General features: G+C 50.6%; 8 protein-coding genes across 8 annotated transcripts; 3 read left to right on the top strand and 5 right to left on the bottom strand.

Annotated features, from left to right (window-relative positions):
* Positions 1–77: 77 nt before the first annotated feature.
* Positions 78–986, bottom strand: BJX68DRAFT_267517 (uncharacterized protein; the record flags this gene model as incomplete). The annotated part of the gene is made up of 1 exon (XM_071045836.1): positions 78–986. The coding sequence occupies one exon, from the start codon at positions 984–986 to the stop codon at positions 78–80; it is 909 nt and encodes a 302-aa protein (XP_070898340.1).
* A 214-nt stretch (positions 987–1,200) lies between these two features.
* BJX68DRAFT_100960 (putative mitochondrial ADP,ATP carrier protein (Ant)) lies at positions 1,201–2,547 on the bottom strand. Its single transcript, XM_071035733.1, has 2 exons — positions 2,054–2,547; positions 1,201–2,000 (listed from the first exon to the last, which is right to left on the bottom strand). Exons 1-2 carry the CDS (start codon positions 2,291–2,293, stop codon positions 1,437–1,439), a joined length of 804 nt encoding a protein of 267 aa, XP_070898339.1. The 5' UTR covers positions 2,294–2,547; the 3' UTR covers positions 1,201–1,436.
* A 960-nt stretch (positions 2,548–3,507) lies between these two features.
* BJX68DRAFT_238403 (uncharacterized protein) lies at positions 3,508–4,338 on the top strand. The gene has a single exon (XM_071040347.1). The coding sequence runs from the start codon at positions 4,080–4,082 to the stop codon at positions 4,314–4,316; it is 237 nt and encodes a 78-aa protein (XP_070898338.1). The 5' UTR covers positions 3,508–4,079; the 3' UTR covers positions 4,317–4,338.
* A 45-nt stretch (positions 4,339–4,383) lies between these two features.
* On the bottom strand, positions 4,384–6,426 carry BJX68DRAFT_238402 (KRI1 family protein). The gene is made up of 2 exons (XM_071040346.1): positions 6,195–6,426; positions 4,384–6,127 (listed from the first exon to the last, which is right to left on the bottom strand). The coding sequence occupies exons 1-2, from the start codon at positions 6,370–6,372 to the stop codon at positions 4,446–4,448; spliced, it is 1,860 nt and encodes a 619-aa protein (XP_070898337.1). The 5' UTR covers positions 6,373–6,426; the 3' UTR covers positions 4,384–4,445.
* A 308-nt stretch (positions 6,427–6,734) lies between these two features.
* Positions 6,735–11,123, top strand: BJX68DRAFT_267514 (putative transcription factor SipA3; the record flags this gene model as incomplete). The annotated part of the gene is made up of 6 exons (XM_071045835.1): positions 6,735–6,790; positions 6,886–7,249; positions 7,309–9,694; positions 9,751–9,837; positions 9,890–10,111; positions 10,165–11,123. 6 exons carry the CDS (start codon positions 6,735–6,737, stop codon positions 11,121–11,123), a joined length of 4,074 nt encoding a protein of 1,357 aa, XP_070898336.1.
* Positions 11,124–11,220: 97 nt separating this feature from the next.
* On the bottom strand, positions 11,221–11,989 carry BJX68DRAFT_100927 (uncharacterized protein). Its single transcript, XM_071035732.1, has one exon. It carries the CDS (start codon positions 11,924–11,926, stop codon positions 11,318–11,320), a length of 609 nt encoding a protein of 202 aa, XP_070898335.1. The 5' UTR covers positions 11,927–11,989; the 3' UTR covers positions 11,221–11,317.
* Positions 11,990–12,093: 104 nt separating this feature from the next.
* BJX68DRAFT_100915 (UDP-galactose transporter HUT1) lies at positions 12,094–13,582 on the top strand. Its single transcript, XM_071035731.1, has 2 exons — positions 12,094–12,434; positions 12,494–13,582. The coding sequence occupies exons 1-2, from the start codon at positions 12,211–12,213 to the stop codon at positions 13,551–13,553; spliced, it is 1,284 nt and encodes a 427-aa protein (XP_070898334.1). The 5' UTR covers positions 12,094–12,210; the 3' UTR covers positions 13,554–13,582.
* Positions 13,583–13,599: 17 nt separating this feature from the next.
* Positions 13,600–15,074, bottom strand: BJX68DRAFT_238398 (peptidylprolyl isomerase). The gene is made up of 3 exons (XM_071040345.1): positions 14,368–15,074; positions 13,987–14,089; positions 13,600–13,937 (listed from the first exon to the last, which is right to left on the bottom strand). The coding sequence occupies exons 1-3, from the start codon at positions 14,506–14,508 to the stop codon at positions 13,783–13,785; spliced, it is 399 nt and encodes a 132-aa protein (XP_070898333.1). The 5' UTR covers positions 14,509–15,074; the 3' UTR covers positions 13,600–13,782.
* Positions 15,075–15,333: the final 259 nt, after the last annotated feature.

Below are 15,333 nucleotides of genomic sequence, written 5' to 3'. Positions count from 1 at the left end.
CGACAACCCATCTACCCCAAGCCCAATACCAAGTTTAGCCCAAGAGCCAGCCCAACCATACGGAGTAGACAGATCAATCACTTATCATGCGCATCATTAATCCTCTTCCAGACCTCCGCCTCCACCTCCGCAAGCTTATTCCCCGCCGTCTGGAACCACGACTTTGCACTTCCCCACAGCCCAGCTTCGGATTCGGATTCCTTGTCATTCGCGCCATCGTAGCCGCCAGTACTAGCGTTATAGTGAATCGGCAATGTACTCGGTGTCGAACCCGATGCAGGTGAATACACTGAAGCATAGGGCGTCGTTGTTGAGTTCGGATATTGTGGCTGTTGCGATGCCGTGGCAGAGGGAGAGTAGCTGTAGCTTGACGGGTAGCCGTAACCGCCGCTGGGATTGTAGCTGCTGCTAGGCGCAGGAGCAGGCGCAGAAGGAGGGGGAAGAGGAGCGGCTGTCTGAGGATGTTGAGCTGCAGCACCACCAGCAGCTGTCGTTGCGGTAGAAGTAGATATTGGAACGGGAGGATACGCAGGCGCAGCAGTGATAATAGGTGGATCCCCCGTTGGAGGCGCCGGAGCTAGATGTCCTTCCTGCGACTCTGGCAAGACTGCAGCGGGCGTAGGTGCAAGAGCAGCCTTGGGCGCTGGTGCTGGCTCGGGGTATGGAGGCGAGTCTGGCTCCTGCTGCTGTTGGGGTGTAGGTTCCGCCAAGCCTGTAGCTGTATCTGGGACAGCGCCTGGTTGCGGCGGCGGTGGTGATGAGGATGATGCTAGTGGAGGTGCGGTTGTTGGCGTTGGACCTGTAGGAAGGTCTGGTGCTGTAGGAAGCGCGGTCATTTCAGGCGGTTGAGCTGTTGCGTAGATTGGGGAGTATGAGGGAGCTGTTGCCGTGGATGCTGAGTTTGGACTTGTTGTGGTTGACGGCTGGGTCTGAGGGATATCCTGCTCTTCACCAGCAGACTGAGGGGGGTCAGATGATGTAGCCATGGTAAATTCTATACAAAAAATACTGTGCTTGTAAAAGAGAAGATTCCCATGGGGATAGAGCTCAAGTACACATGCGCAACGTCATCATGCTAGCACGTGACCGAGCCGCGATACGTGTTCTGTTCTGGCCAAAAGTTGCTGCGACCAGGGTTTCGACTTCAACAAAGCTCGAGATCACTACATTGTACGGAGCAGGCCTACAGAGAAAGTTGGTCAAGTCTAACAAAAGTACAGTTGGCAAAAAATGAAAAAGCTTGCAGGCAGTAAAGTACAACTGGTACAAGAGAAAAAGTCACACTTTGTATGCTCAAGACCAGACCACTCTTGAGGCATATCTCTAATAGATCCCCTTCACCATCGTCCAACACCCAGGTTTTATCCCAGATGTTAGCCAACCCCTTCCCCAAAACGCTTCCGCCAACTTGATCAATGTCAGGTTGTGCGAGGCATTTAGCCGGAACCACCCTTGAACTTCTTGCCGAAGAGGATGAGCTGGACCTGGTCGTAGATGGACAGGACACCAGCACCGGCAACACCGCGGAGGATGTTAGCACCAGCACCCTTGAAGAGGGACTTGACACCCTCACGGGCGACAATCTGGCGGAAAGCATCGAACGAGGAGGCGTACTTGACGGCCTCACCGGAGGTCATCATCATACGACGACGGACGGTGTCAAGAGGGTAAGAAGCAATACCAGCACCAGTGGTGACAGTCCAGCCGAGAAGGAAGGAAGCGAGGAAAGAGCCCTCAAGAGGACCGACCAGGAGAACAGGCTTGATGGAGTCGTACATGCCGAAGTACAGACCACGGTAGACAACAATACCAAGAACGGAGGGACCGAAACCACGGTAGAGACCGGCAATACCGTCGGAGGCGAGGGTCTTCTTGTAGACATCAACGAGACCGTTGAACTGACGGTCACCACCACCCTTGGCGGACTTGGCGTCGTTGGCAAGACGGGTACGGGCGTAGTCGAGGGAGTAGACGAAGAGGAGGGAAGTGGCACCAGCAGCCTGTAGTGTGTTGTTAGTAACGGTCAATGATTTCAGGGATGGAGGAAACATACACCACCGGAGGCAAGGTTACCCATCATCCACTTGGCGTAGCCATCACGCTCCTTCTTGTAGGCGAACATGGACTTGTAGGTGTCACGGAAGGCAAAGTTGAGAGCCTGGGTAGGGAAGTAACGGATGACGTTGGCAGTGTTTCCTCTCCAGAGAGAGACAACACCCTCAGCGGCAGCGGTACGACGGAAGCAGTCAACGATACCGTTGTACTTGCGGTCGAGACGACCAGCGCGAAGCATCTCATCCTGGAGGAAGTCGATTGTTAGTTTCGTATATCGAGGGCTGAGGTTTCGTGCTGGTTGGATTCGGAAAATTCTTCGATCGGCGCGATTCCGTGTCGTTCGTGTTCGCAACCACGACCATCACGTATTTTGCAAATCGAGGAATAGACCGAGCCAGACTCGGCAGCTAGTAGAAAACAATGCTGGATTAACCAACCTGGTTCTGGATGAGGAGCTTAATACGCTCGATGGGGGCAGCGGCAGTCTTGGAGACGGCAGCGGAAACACCACCCACTACAGAAAATCATTAGTACTTATTGCTCATGAGACGATTGAGTAAGTCTGGCAGTCGATTGAACCGAATTGATGATATATCAAACCGATCCATCGATGCAATTACTCGAATTGGATAACATACTCAGGAAGTCGACGACGAATCCCTGTGTGAAAAATTTTCATCAGCAATGTTTCCAACGACAGCGAGGGCAACCGCGACTGAGAACATCCGAATCCCACCCGCCCTGAGCATCAAGACACTCTCGATGCATTTTCTGATATCTCGAGTGCCATTTTGAGGACGCTTTTTTCCCGGATGTTCTTCTGAGTCGGGCGCAGGGAGATTCCAAAACACCTGGGTTGTACTAACCGGCATGCCGAAGACCGATTTGTCCTGCTGCGATGAAGCCATCTTGAAGAATTATTGAAGAGTTATGACTCTTTCAAAGCTTCTTTAAGGTAGAGAGGAGATGGGAAGGAGATGACCAACAATCACAGGTCAGAAGAGATGGAAGAGAAACTGAGAAAGGGCGCGCGAACGAGAAAAAATAGGCATGAAAGGCTCTGAAGACGCTAGGCCGCTCTTGGCTGCTGCTGGCTTCGGCGCATTGGTAATTCCGAACACAGGATGGCGACCACAACCCTGTTCCCTCCCTTTGTGGGTACTCGTTGGAGCCGATATTGCCCGAATAATTAAACAAATATCAAAGTGCAATGAAAGAATAATGAAAAGGCTCTACAGATTTTAGGGATGAGAAATCTAGATTGATTGTCAAAGGCTCAGTTAATAAATATCCCTCTTCACCCCATCCCTTCAGTCTTCAGCAAAACTCCAGGACATCGGTAGAGCCTCCGAGTCCTGTTGCCCGTATCCATGTACCATGCTCCTTCCTTCCGAGTATCCGATGGCAACCATATAACCTAGGCCCCATCCGGGGCTACAGATGCTGCTACGGTTGATGGAGAACAAGTGAAGAATTTTTTTACCACCAAGATACATAGCGGCAAAACAAAGCTGCTGCACTGGAAAATCCCTCAGGCCTTTCTCCTTTTTACCGAGTCATGATAAGATTCTTTCTGCATGCGCTGGCTGGTCATGTGCCTTTAGTCCCTTTGCTGCCGGGTATCATACAGCCTTGACACAGGCAATTAATTTTGTCATACTCCGTAGATTCAATTCGCTACAGGATTAATATTCCAGAGATCCCAGGGCCCAGATGTACTATTTTCTCAATAGTCAATCCAGACTTTGAAATTTGAACTCCAGTCGATAAAGCGGAGCCATCCTTGGAGGCTCTGGAATGCTCAGGCTGCCTGTGTATTTCTTCTTGGGACATTGTTGGAGGCATGGGGTGATGAAAACTTTTATTCTCACTTTATTCTCACTTTGTTCTCACTTTGTTCTCACTTTGTTCTCACTTTGTTCTCACTTTGTTCTCACTTTGTTCTCACCTTGTTCTCATTTTGTTCTCACTTTTATTCTCACTTTCATTTTGGCTTTTTATTCTGACATATAGACCCACTAAACATGGGGGGCAAGGCAACTGGTCCCTCCGAGCCCCGAGGTCCAGGATCCTCCCGAGAGACCGGAGTCCCGTCCTTGAATGTCCTCGAGTCGCTGCTCGAAAGTATTTACACGAAGTGGCATTGGCTGTTTTCAATGAGGAAAACTTGCTGGTTCAAGTGTCTTATTTATTATGTTCTGGCGCTACTAGTACCAACTAGTTATACCATCACCATTCGAGAGGACCCCGGTGATTGGTAGGTACCTCATGGGTTAATAGAAGATATATAAATATATATATATATATATATATAAATTAGACATCTAGATTCATGTTACAGAGGCAATCAGGTATGGATATCAAGTTTGTATGAGTGTCCTAAACAAAACCTAGTTCTTCTTTGACCTCTTTCTCTTCTTCTTTCGAGGCTCTCCTTCTCGAATATCGACATTGTCTGTAGCATCGTTGTTCTCTGGCGCAGATGCCTTGCCGCTGCCGAATACAAACTCCTCCGGACCCTCTTCATTGCCAAATGTGTCCTTGCGCCATTGCCTCAACCGCGCCTTCTTTCCTAGTCTTTTCTGATCCCGGCGCTTCTTCTCGTCTTCACGGAACGAAGCAAGCTTCTTTAAGCCAGCGAATTGGTTGAGATGTGTATCGTCAGCCATTAAGATGTCCAATGCTGACAGACCAAAGCTCTGAGGAGACGTTTCACGATACCGGAAGCCAGTGGTATTCTTCTTGGTTGCGCCAGGGAGGAGGGCTAGGTCAAGATCGATGTTGCGGTCGACGGCCTCTTCAATACGAAGCTTGTCCTTGCGAGCTTCACGTTTTTGATCTCGTCGCTCCTGGGCCTTGCTTTTCTTGTTCGAGTCCTCCTCATCATTGTCTTCCATCTCGACGTCGGAAAGACCGACAGCGGGATGTTCATCATCCTCAAAATCAGGGACTAGGTCGTTGATATCAATGTCATCATCCCAGGTAGGCTTCTTCGGTCGCTTCTTCTTGCCCCCGACTTCATCTCCGCTACCGGCTGCATCATCTTCATCGTAGTAATTGTCGCCAAATCGCTTTTGCATTTCCTCCTCCCAATCCTTGTCGTCCCAGGCAGCATCCAGGAATCTGGCCCAGTCTTCGTCGGTGAGCTTGGATGCGTTGAGGCCGGCAACTTCCTTGATCTTGTCGACCTTTTCCTGTAGCTCCGCCATTTTCAGTTTCCGCAGGCGATTCTTCTCTGATTCACGTTGCTTCTTCTCCTCCTCCTTCTTCAGGCGAGCAGCATCCCTGATTTTCTTTCTGCCACTGACTTCCTCTCTGCGGACGGACTGCTTGTTGGTTGTGTCACGAGAATGGGTGATCAGTGTGGCGTTGATCTTGCTAGGATCCTCGAATCGGAAATTGTATGCTTCCTCCCAAGCTTCTGCCCGCTGGTCTTCCTCTTCGTCATCAGACTCGAATGGTTGGAGTTGAGGTTTTCCAGACTGTGTCCAAGCCCTGGACGACATGAAGTTAGAAAGGAACGTTTCAGGATCCTTGTCTGCATTCTCCACATCAAGCTGTACATCACTCTGGCGGGACGACACAGGCTCAGGAGCCGACTTGCGAACAAGAAATCCTTCGTCCTCATCTCCCTCCCCATCAGAGGTATCGTCTTCACCGTCGGCAGCGGCGTGCATTTCTTTGACAATGGCGTTTTTCAAGTCTTCTTGTTCCTGCGCGTAGGTCTTAGGGGCGTCCGCGTCCTCATCCGCTAGGTCGGCGCCGTTCAATAGATTTTTCCTGTGGTAGTCTCTGAGCGTCATCGGCTTCTCCTTCTCCTCTCGTTTCTGCGGTCCCGCGCTTTCCTCGAGAGATTGGTAGAAAGTGACGTTCTTGTCGTAAACTCGCGGATCTTTTGATCGAATGGCCTGAATAGTCGCCTGAATCTCAGCGTCTAGAGCTTCAGTGGCCAATTCAGCATCATCGTCCTCATCCTCATCCGAGGAGGATTCCTCTGAGTCGTCGGATTCATCGTCGCCATCGGCGTTACGTCGTTTCCCGAGAGAAGATGTTTTTCCTAGTTTTGACTCGACTGTACACAATATTAGTGAGAGGTTACTTTTGCGGAGATCTCAACTCCTCGGAATTGTTATACGTACGCTGCTGCATCTCCTCTCTTCGCTTGTTGTGTTCGAAGCGGCGGGCATATTCTTCGTTGATTTTGAATGCGACTCCCTCTGACGAATCGCCGAGAGGGACACCGCCAGACTCATCGCCAGAATCGCTGGACGAGTCGTCCTCGAGTAACTTGCGTGACCTTTTAGCAGGAGGCTCCATGGCTAGGTTCTTGCAATTGCATTGAATCTCCGAGAAGGGAAAAAAAAGTTGTAAACTTGCCGGCAGTAAAAAATCGGTGACCACTGACCGCTTCCAAAGGCGGAGCCACTCTTTATGCCTGACAATCCAGGCTGCAGCGGCTGGCCCAGATGACTGACGTAGCCAATTAGATCATGCTGTCTCACAAATCGTCGATAGCTCGACCAAGAACAGGCGGCGGCGTTGCTGAGTCTGTCAACAACCTCCTTTTTCCTCTCTTACATTGTTAAATGTCTGTGATACTCATTGCATCTTAACTGTCATTTTCTTTCTGCCATATTCCTTTTATCCGCATCGGATGTATGGCTGGTGACATGCACTAGATGTCGACTCAGCCGCAGACGCCTTTACCCCAGGTCGGGAAGCTCGTCAGTGTGGTGTAAGTCACCGTCAAACCAAGACCCCTGTCCTTTGCGCAACACAATGTGCTCTGAGCTTTTAGAGAGACAAATTAACATTTGCCAATTCATATAGACCTGTCGGGTTAAAAGAGGCTGCATTAGACTCACCTACCTTCCGTGCCACTACCCTCCACTTCTCCGACCAGATCGAATACCTCGAACGATGGCTAGACGGGTACGCAAAGGCCGCATCGCGGCTTGCAACGGAGCTCTCGGGACTGGAGAGTATAGTGGGCGCCTTCCTCTCATATTCCACGAATCCTCTCATGGTTTCGGAAGCAACTCTGGATCATGATTATACCATGCTCTCAATGCGGAGATGTGGGGATAGCTCGAAGGACATGTGGAATGGGCTGGTCGCTGGGGCGCGAAAGATAGAGACTCTAGTTTCAGAGCCTATCAGAGCCTTCATCCAGGAAGACATGCGCAATTTCAAGGTGACTAACTGTCATACCCCTTATCTGTGTTCGCTGAGCTCGATCTAACCCCACTTAAGGAGAACCGCCGTATACTCGACCAGGCACAGAAGCAATACGACACTCTACAAGCGAGATATTCCGCCCAGTCGAAGACGAAGGAGCCGTCTTCCCTTAGAGAAGATGCGTTTCAGCTTCACGAGGCTCGCAAAGCTTACTTGAAGGCGTCAATGGATTTCTCTGTGCAAGCGCCACAAATACGAAATGCCCTAGATCGGTTACTGATCCGTGTATCGTTCGATCAATGGAGGGAGCTTAAGATGCTCAACAGTAATAATGGAGGAGCCTTCGCGAAGTGGGGATCGGAAATGGACCGTATCAAGGGCTGGGTGCACGAAATGGAAGGCAGCGAGAGGTTCTCAAAGCGTGAGCTATTTTCTGCCAGGAACCAGATCGAAGAGGCTGCGGAAGTTGCTGCTCGACCATCGCGCGAGTTAGAGGACTACTCCATCTCCACTGTTCCATACCTCGGATCACGTCCAATCTCAACTCTGAACACCAAAGACGCACGCCCCGAGAAGCAGGGCTGGGTGAACCTACGGATTATTTCAAATAAGCCCACGCGCACTACGTGGGTTCGGCGTTGGGCTTTCCTGAAGAATGGGATATTTGGTTGTCTTGTGCAGGGAATGCGAACCGGCGGTGTTGAAGAGACGGAAAGAATTGGCGTTTTGCTCTGTAGCGTCCGACCAGCTTTTCAGGAGGAACGGAGATTCTGCTTTGAGGTCAAGACCAAGAGTAACAATATCATGCTCCAAGCTGAGACCCAGAAAGAACTCATGGATTGGATTGGCGCGTTTGAAGCTGCTAAGCGAAAGGCCCTGGAGAATCCGGCCAGCACCGATCTCTCAGTTTCTGGGAAACCCGCTGTTCAAGATCCTGCATTTGCAATCTCGCAACCGCCTGCTCCTGAGTTTGCCGCGGACCCTGCCGACTACTTAACGCCCAATGTTAGCGACGAACAAAGCTCATCGGACCGCAGTGGCTTGCTTCCGCTTCCAGATCGCGATCCAGCAGCTTTCCGAAATAGCAGTGATTTCGGAAGCCACCGACGGCTCACACTAGAACCTGAAAGCCCTGCGCGAGATCATGCCTCACGCATTATTCAGAAACTTGACCTTCACCGTCGATCCAACAATGCGGCACAGCCTTCCAACTCTATACCAGGTGCTGGTGGCGGCATAGCCAATCTTATTTCCGCTAGCCATAATACCATTGTCTCGACTGAAATCGATGCAAATAAAGCAATGCCACCGTCAACCCTCACGCCCGCAACGTTAGCGAACCCTCCAGCCCCTACAAGCTTGAGCAAAGCGGCCGTGTTTGTGAGCAATGAGAGGGGAATCGGAGTGGGCGCTGCGGACAAAACAGGAGGCATGCCTAGTGGCATGATGGCCAATCTTTGGGGAAGCTCAAACTGGGGCTTCATGAATCGGCTGGAAGTTGAGTACAGGGGGCAATTGGACGAGAAGAACCAAGGTCAAGATTTGGAATCATCGCTCCAGCCTTCTATTGCAGAACCAGACACGGCCGGTGGCCCCACTGGCAAATTGAAGGCGCGTCACAGACCAACTGTGAGCCTTGATGGCGATGCATCCAAATTGCAACGGGCAATCATGGGAGTGGCACACGAGTATCCAGAATATTACCCACCTCAACTCAAAATCCAAGATGCACAATTTCGTCTTCTGTTCCCAAATGTCAAGAGGGAAGAGCCACTGGTTTTGGTGTTCCGTGCGACTTGGAACCCTAATGACCAACAGGAGTTCCCTGGACGAGTTTATGTCACTACTCGAAACATCTACTTCTATAGTCACTACTTCGGTCTTGTACTTACCACAAGTGTCTCGTTGGAGAAGATTAAGGAGGTTACGGCCGCGCCTGGAAGGGACTGCGACTTCCTGTTCCTTCATACGATTCCGCCTCCTGGGAATGACACACCCGGCCGAGTCACAGTGAAGACTTTCCTTGAGCCTCTCAAGGTCCTGCAAAAGAGGCTGAACTTCCTGATCTATGATTCCACAGCCGTTGAGCCCATGGGCTTGGAAGCTATCTTCAAGACCCTGAACAAAATGGCTACGGAGACCATTACCCGAACCCCCAGCTTGGATAGCTGGGAAGATGTAGCCGCAGCTGATAAGCCAGATGACCAGATGGAGGTTCCGAAGTCTAACCTTAGGGCACCTATCTACATTGACAAGAACTTGGACTTACACCCAAGTAAAGCTGGTGGTGATACTCCGAAGTTCAGGCTCCCAACCCAAGCAGTGCAGTATGTTCCTCAAGGAGACCTGCACCTCGCAGCGGAAAAGGTCTTTGACCTGAGCCCTAAAGCTGTCTTTCACATCCTTTTCGGCGATAAAAGTGCTGTATGGCAGTTGCTTCTATATCAAAGAAAGGCGAAAGGTAGGCCAAGACCTTCAGGAATCCGATAGCGTCAATTCGTGCTGATAACTTGCAAGACATCAAACAAGGACCTTGGGTGAGAAATGAGTCTCGCCATCTAAAGCGTGACTTTCACTATCAGATTGAGACCGCCGATATATTTGGTCAGTTTCCTTCCGATCAGTCATTGACCTGTACCCCAGCTGACTGAAGTAGGCCGAACAAGTGCCAAGGCTATATCTGATTATCAATTGGTTGATGTTCTCAATGACCATCTATGCTATGTGATCACAGACAAGAGGACCCCGTGGCATCTCCCTTTTCGACGTTATTTCAGACTGGTCAACAAGATCGTGATCACGTTCGTTGCGAAAGGAAAGAGTAAGCTGTCCGTTTACACGAAAGTAGAGTGGTTATGGTCACCCTATGGTATTCAACGTGAGCTACCCTCGTGATGTCTGTTAACCGTCCATCATAACTAAATGTGGCAGGTGTCATTGATAAACAAGCTATGGGTGATCTGGAAGAAGACGCCATGGACCTTGTTGATCTCGTGGGCGACCAAGTGCGAAAGCTCGGTGTACATAGCCGAACCAAGAAAGCGATCACAATTTTCGGTCACGTTGGGCGACAGAGTCTCACGTCCCAGTTCTCCATTGATCCAGGTGCGAAGCTGGAGCCCCGCAGGCCTCGGACCCAGAGATCCCTGGTCCAATTGCTGCACGAGACATTCGTTTCGTTCCTCCAGAGCGCCATCTCGTCTATCATAATCTGGATATTCGCCCTCCTACGTTGGGTCTGGAAGACCGCGAATGCCAACAAGATTATCCTTGCGTTACTTATGTCGAGCGTGTTGTTGAATGGATTTTATTCATCGCGGGCCACACTCGACTGGTGGCATGAACGCAAGGTTGGTAACTTCATGGCACGGATCGGAGTGCACCCGGATCATGTTATGAGCAAAGCTATCTACATGCAAGATATCGACGATGCAATCGCCAACTCAACCATAGGGTATGCCACCGACGACATCAGCGATTGCTTCTATACATTCCAGCAGCAGACTGTCCGCGACGCTTCCACTCCATTCTCTCTAAGCACGTCCAGTCGGAAAGATTCAATGGCGCGGAGCGCTGCTAAACGAATCCAGCAAACCCGCGAGAAGCTCGGTGTGTACCGACACAATCTTCTCGTTGCGCTTCGCGTGGTCAATAGCATCGAGAGAGAAGTCATCCAAAGTGAGTGGGAGCGCTGGCTCCAGCAAGAATTGCGACGTTGCCGCCAGGTTGAAAGTTTACTCGCCGCGAAAGACGCTGGTGACAGAAGCGGAACAGTTGGCGAGCAAAGCGTCTTGTCGGGGCTTAATGGCGATGTTAGGGCGTGGTACGAAACGTATTGCTCAAGTTGTCAGAAAGAACAGGAGCGATTCGACCCAAATGTGCAGGACTAGACTTCAAACTGACGGGTGGTGGATCGCGGTGGACCATTGTGAGCGTTGACATGATACCCGATAAAGTTGGCGGTTTTGTTGCTATGTCAAGATGTTCGTGGGGGCCGCGCTGCATTGGCGCATTGGTTCATAAGCCCAGACGTATATAAAATATGACTCGAGTCAAACCGGCAGAAGCTGCTTAGGCAAAGCATTTAGTTCTGCCTCGGCTTCACCGTACCCTCCTGAGCGACATAGTACACCACAGTACCCTCACCACCCATGCCCTTATCAATCATAGCGAGAAGCAGTCTCTTCCCACCCCACTCCCCTGTTCGACGAGCCTTTGCGCGGTATTCATAGTATTCCGCCAACTTTGCCGCTTTGTCCGCATCCGCGCCGACTGCAACAGCTTCGTCTGCAGATTGAGCCTCGGACTCCGTCGCCTCGTCTCCAGGATCAGGAAGCGCATCAAATACTGCTACCATTTTCTCCAAGCTCCATGATTGGCCCTGCACCGTGGGGAGAACGAACATGCGATCCAATTCGACATCTTCCTCGCGGAGGCCGCGCTCGACCATGTATAGCTGCTCATCGGGGTGCGTGTAGACTCGATGCGGCGGAATCCCGGAGATTAGTGAGATAGGAAAAGATAACTCGAGGTCGTGGACTTTGAGGGATGTCCATAAGTGTTGGTGCTGGAGGTTGTGGAGAACTTGAGATGTTGTTGCGGAGGTCGTCGTAACTGGAGCAGAAGTGGAGGAGACGAAGGTGGTGAGTGCAGAGGGATGAGGGATGGTCGGTGAAGGGACTGGGTTTGTCATTTTGATTTCTGTATGTTATTTTCTTGGCCCTGATTGAGTTGGAGAGCAAAGTGGTGCTTCAGGTTTATGGTTCGTTGAAAATGATCTGCAGGGCGGTCGGAAAAAAAGTAGGGCGGAGATTAGGCGGAGTTTCGAGGGGCCGGCGCAAGAGAGAACACATGGCATCTCCTACTATACTTTCTCTTTCATCCCTGTGAGCATATTTTACTCGACCTCTTCCTTGCAATGACCCCCCTTTGCTCTTGATTCAGAGGCTTGACTTATTTTTCCTATAACTCATACCAATGGCGCGCCAGAAACAGAAAACGCCCATCCAGCGGGCTACCTCGTCTGAACTGATGCATACGCTCCCTGACGACGCATCACAGACTCGAAACCAGAATGGCGGCGCGAAGGAACTTGCTGCTGCGACACAGAGCGTGACTGCGGACAGCAAAGCGCATGAAGCTGCAGATACTCCTGGTTTGATGCAGCTCGCTATTTGTGTATTGGGAATCTACGCTTCGTTGTATGTCTAGCATCTTCCGATCAAACCCTGTGGCCCCTACTAACCTTCGAGCTCTACAGTTTGTCCTGGGGCGTTCTACAAGAGGCTATAACCACTGTTTCGTATCCCATCCGACCTCCCTCTGCAGCGGATCCAGAGCCACCAATAGAGCGATTCACCTTTTCAATTGTTTTGAACACCATCCAGTCCACCTTTGCTGCGATCACAGGCTTTCTATACCTCTACTTCTCCACTCCCGCAGGCGCAAAGGTCTCGTCCATTTTCCCGACGCGAAAGATTGTCTTTCCTCTCGTCCTTGTTAGCATATCGTCTTCCCTCGCCTCGCCATTCGGGTATGCGAGTCTTGCGCACATCGACTATCTCACCTTTATTCTCGCCAAATCATGCAAATTGCTTCCGGTCATGTTCCTGCATCTGACCATTTTCCGGAAGCGATTCCCCTTGTACAAATACGGAGTGGTCCTGCTGGTTACACTTGGCGTTGCGACATTCACCCTTCACCACCCGGGAACAAGCAAAAAGGTTGCTGCTTCGGCAGCCAAGGGCCAATCAGGCTCGTCTGCATGGGGGATCTTCCTTCTATCCATCAATCTGCTCCTAGACGGGCTGACAAACACTACGCAAGATCACGTATTTAGCTCTCCTCAGATTTACACCCGCTTCACCGGTCCGCAGATGATGGTAGCTCAGAATGTTCTCTCCACTCTTTTGACCTCGGCGTACCTTTTGGTGATGCCGCATCTCTCTTCGACTGGCATTATTCACGCTATTCTGCCGATTCCTATTCCCCCATCTACGGAGACAGAGCTGGCGACTGCCGTGTCTTTCCTATCCAGGCATCCCGAAGTCCTCAAGAACGTGCTTGGCTTCGCAGCTTGCGGTGCCATTGGGCAGCTCTTCATCTTCTACACCCTTTCCCGCTTCTCATCTTTACTGCTGGTGACGGTAACAGTCACCCGCAAAATGCTCACTATGCTTCTGAGCGTCTTTTGGTTTGGCCACTCGCTCTCTGCAGGCCAGTGGCTTGGGATTGGTCTTGTCTTTGGTGGTATCGGCGCTGAAGCTGCCGTGCAAAGGCAAGAGAAGAAAGCCAAAGCCTTGGCTAAGAAGAAGGAGTAGAAAGTCAATCTCCTTTGGGGTTATACAATGTTATTCGTATAATGTATTCAAATTTAGACTGACGTCCATTCTGTTCTCATGCGTCATCGACGACATCACATTAGATTGAGTAAGGAGATAAGAAACGAGGATCGGAGGAATATTATGGTAGTAGGTAGGCGACGTATCAACAATCTTGGAAAGAGAAAAAAAAGAGATATACATATTAATGAAACTAGGACTGGGGAAATCACTTCCTCCCCTCAACCATGATGATATGGTACCCGAAGCTTGTTTTTACATCCACGTACTTTGGATTGTTCGTCGTACTGGGTTCCAGGTCGTACGCGGCTTTTTCAAAGATCGAGTCTAGACTGCCTCGAACCTTCCATCCTAGGGAGCCGCCTGCACGCTTTGTAAGTATGAATGGATACATGGATATGGGGGAACATACCTTGGCGGGCCTTATCTTCTGAATATTCACGCGCAACATCATCGAATTTGCCGCCATTCCGGAGTTTCTCTAAGGCTTCTTCCTTTTTGGAGAACTTTTCACACTGTAACATGTCAGCATCAAAAGCCCTCTCCTTGCGTCTTGTTTTCGTTTTTCAAGAGGGAAAGGCATGACCCGTTGACATGGTACATATGATATCAAACACGAGCAAGAAAAGCAAGCCACCGGGAGACGTCAGATGCAAGAGGGTCTTAGAGACTGCAGATTGCACAGCCTGCACAGCACTGTCCCTCTCTTCCCCACACGAGCCCGCGCCCTAACCGAGCCTTTCATGAAAACTTTGCAGAAACAAGACAACGAATGAAAACAAGACAAACGTACAAGAATATGTCGGACGTTAATGGAGTTAGCGGGCTTCAGGCCCTTGCCCTTGTCGCCGTCCTTGGACGAGTCGCCGGCCTTCTCTTTCTCCTTTCCTTTGCCCTTCTTGTCGGCAGCGCCCTTGGCGTTGTTCTTGCCCATTGTTCTTTCTTTTAGAAGGATTGGCCTTACCAAAGCAGATAGGTACGGTGCGGATGACGTCTTGCGAGTGCTACCGGAGTACTGCGCCTGGCAGCAGAACAGATCGTGTGTGGGACGTAACTCAAGTGTGAGTGAGTCCGGGGAAGACGGGAAGCTTGGAAGCAGCACGGCTAAGCCTTGAAGAATAATACCGATGGACCTTAAAAATATACTGCCACTTCGCAGTCGGAAAGAAGCCGGAAATGAGCCAAAGATATTCTGGAACAAATTTGAGTGGGGCGTTTCTAGTTCAACACGGTGGGGGTAGAAAGGGTAGAAACGCAGAGAGAGAGAGGGTCCGAGGCAAAACAACTACAGACATGGTGAAGCAGACTGGAAACGACGCTTTGGTCCTTTATACTGGGGGCAGAAAAAGCTACATGCCGCCATGACCATCATTGAGCATTCAAAGAATGTTGGTGGTGGTGGTTGTGCTTTTCAGCGGAGCCTCTTTTTGAGGTTTGTTTTTTTGTTTCTATTTTCTCATTTGCTGCAGCCATACAACAAAGAACGAGAGCAGCACTGGATTTAAACATTGTGGTTTGCAGGCAGCCCGTGGAGCTGTCGTTGGCCGTTTCGACTGGGGACACTGCATTGCAAGTTGGATGCCGCCTTGCTCATTATGGGGATGACTGCATCATTGCTCTGTGTCTGGGGCAATCCGTTGCTGCTCGTTTTCTGATAGATCAAGATTTCGTAGAATTCCGGTGGTTGGAGCGTCCGCCGATTCGCTCTCCCCGAGCTTCTAGCCCTTTTGATCAGACCCTCGAATATCACCTTGTATTC

This window comes from Aspergillus pseudodeflectus, assembly GCF_044049435.1.
Source record: "Aspergillus pseudodeflectus strain CBS 756.74 chromosome Unknown BJX68scaffold_25, whole genome shotgun sequence".
In the NCBI taxonomy this organism is placed as follows: domain Eukaryota; kingdom Fungi; phylum Ascomycota; class Eurotiomycetes; order Eurotiales; family Aspergillaceae; genus Aspergillus; species Aspergillus pseudodeflectus.
Note: the sequence above shows the minus strand (reverse complement) of the source record. Positions and strands in the feature narration are given on the sequence as shown.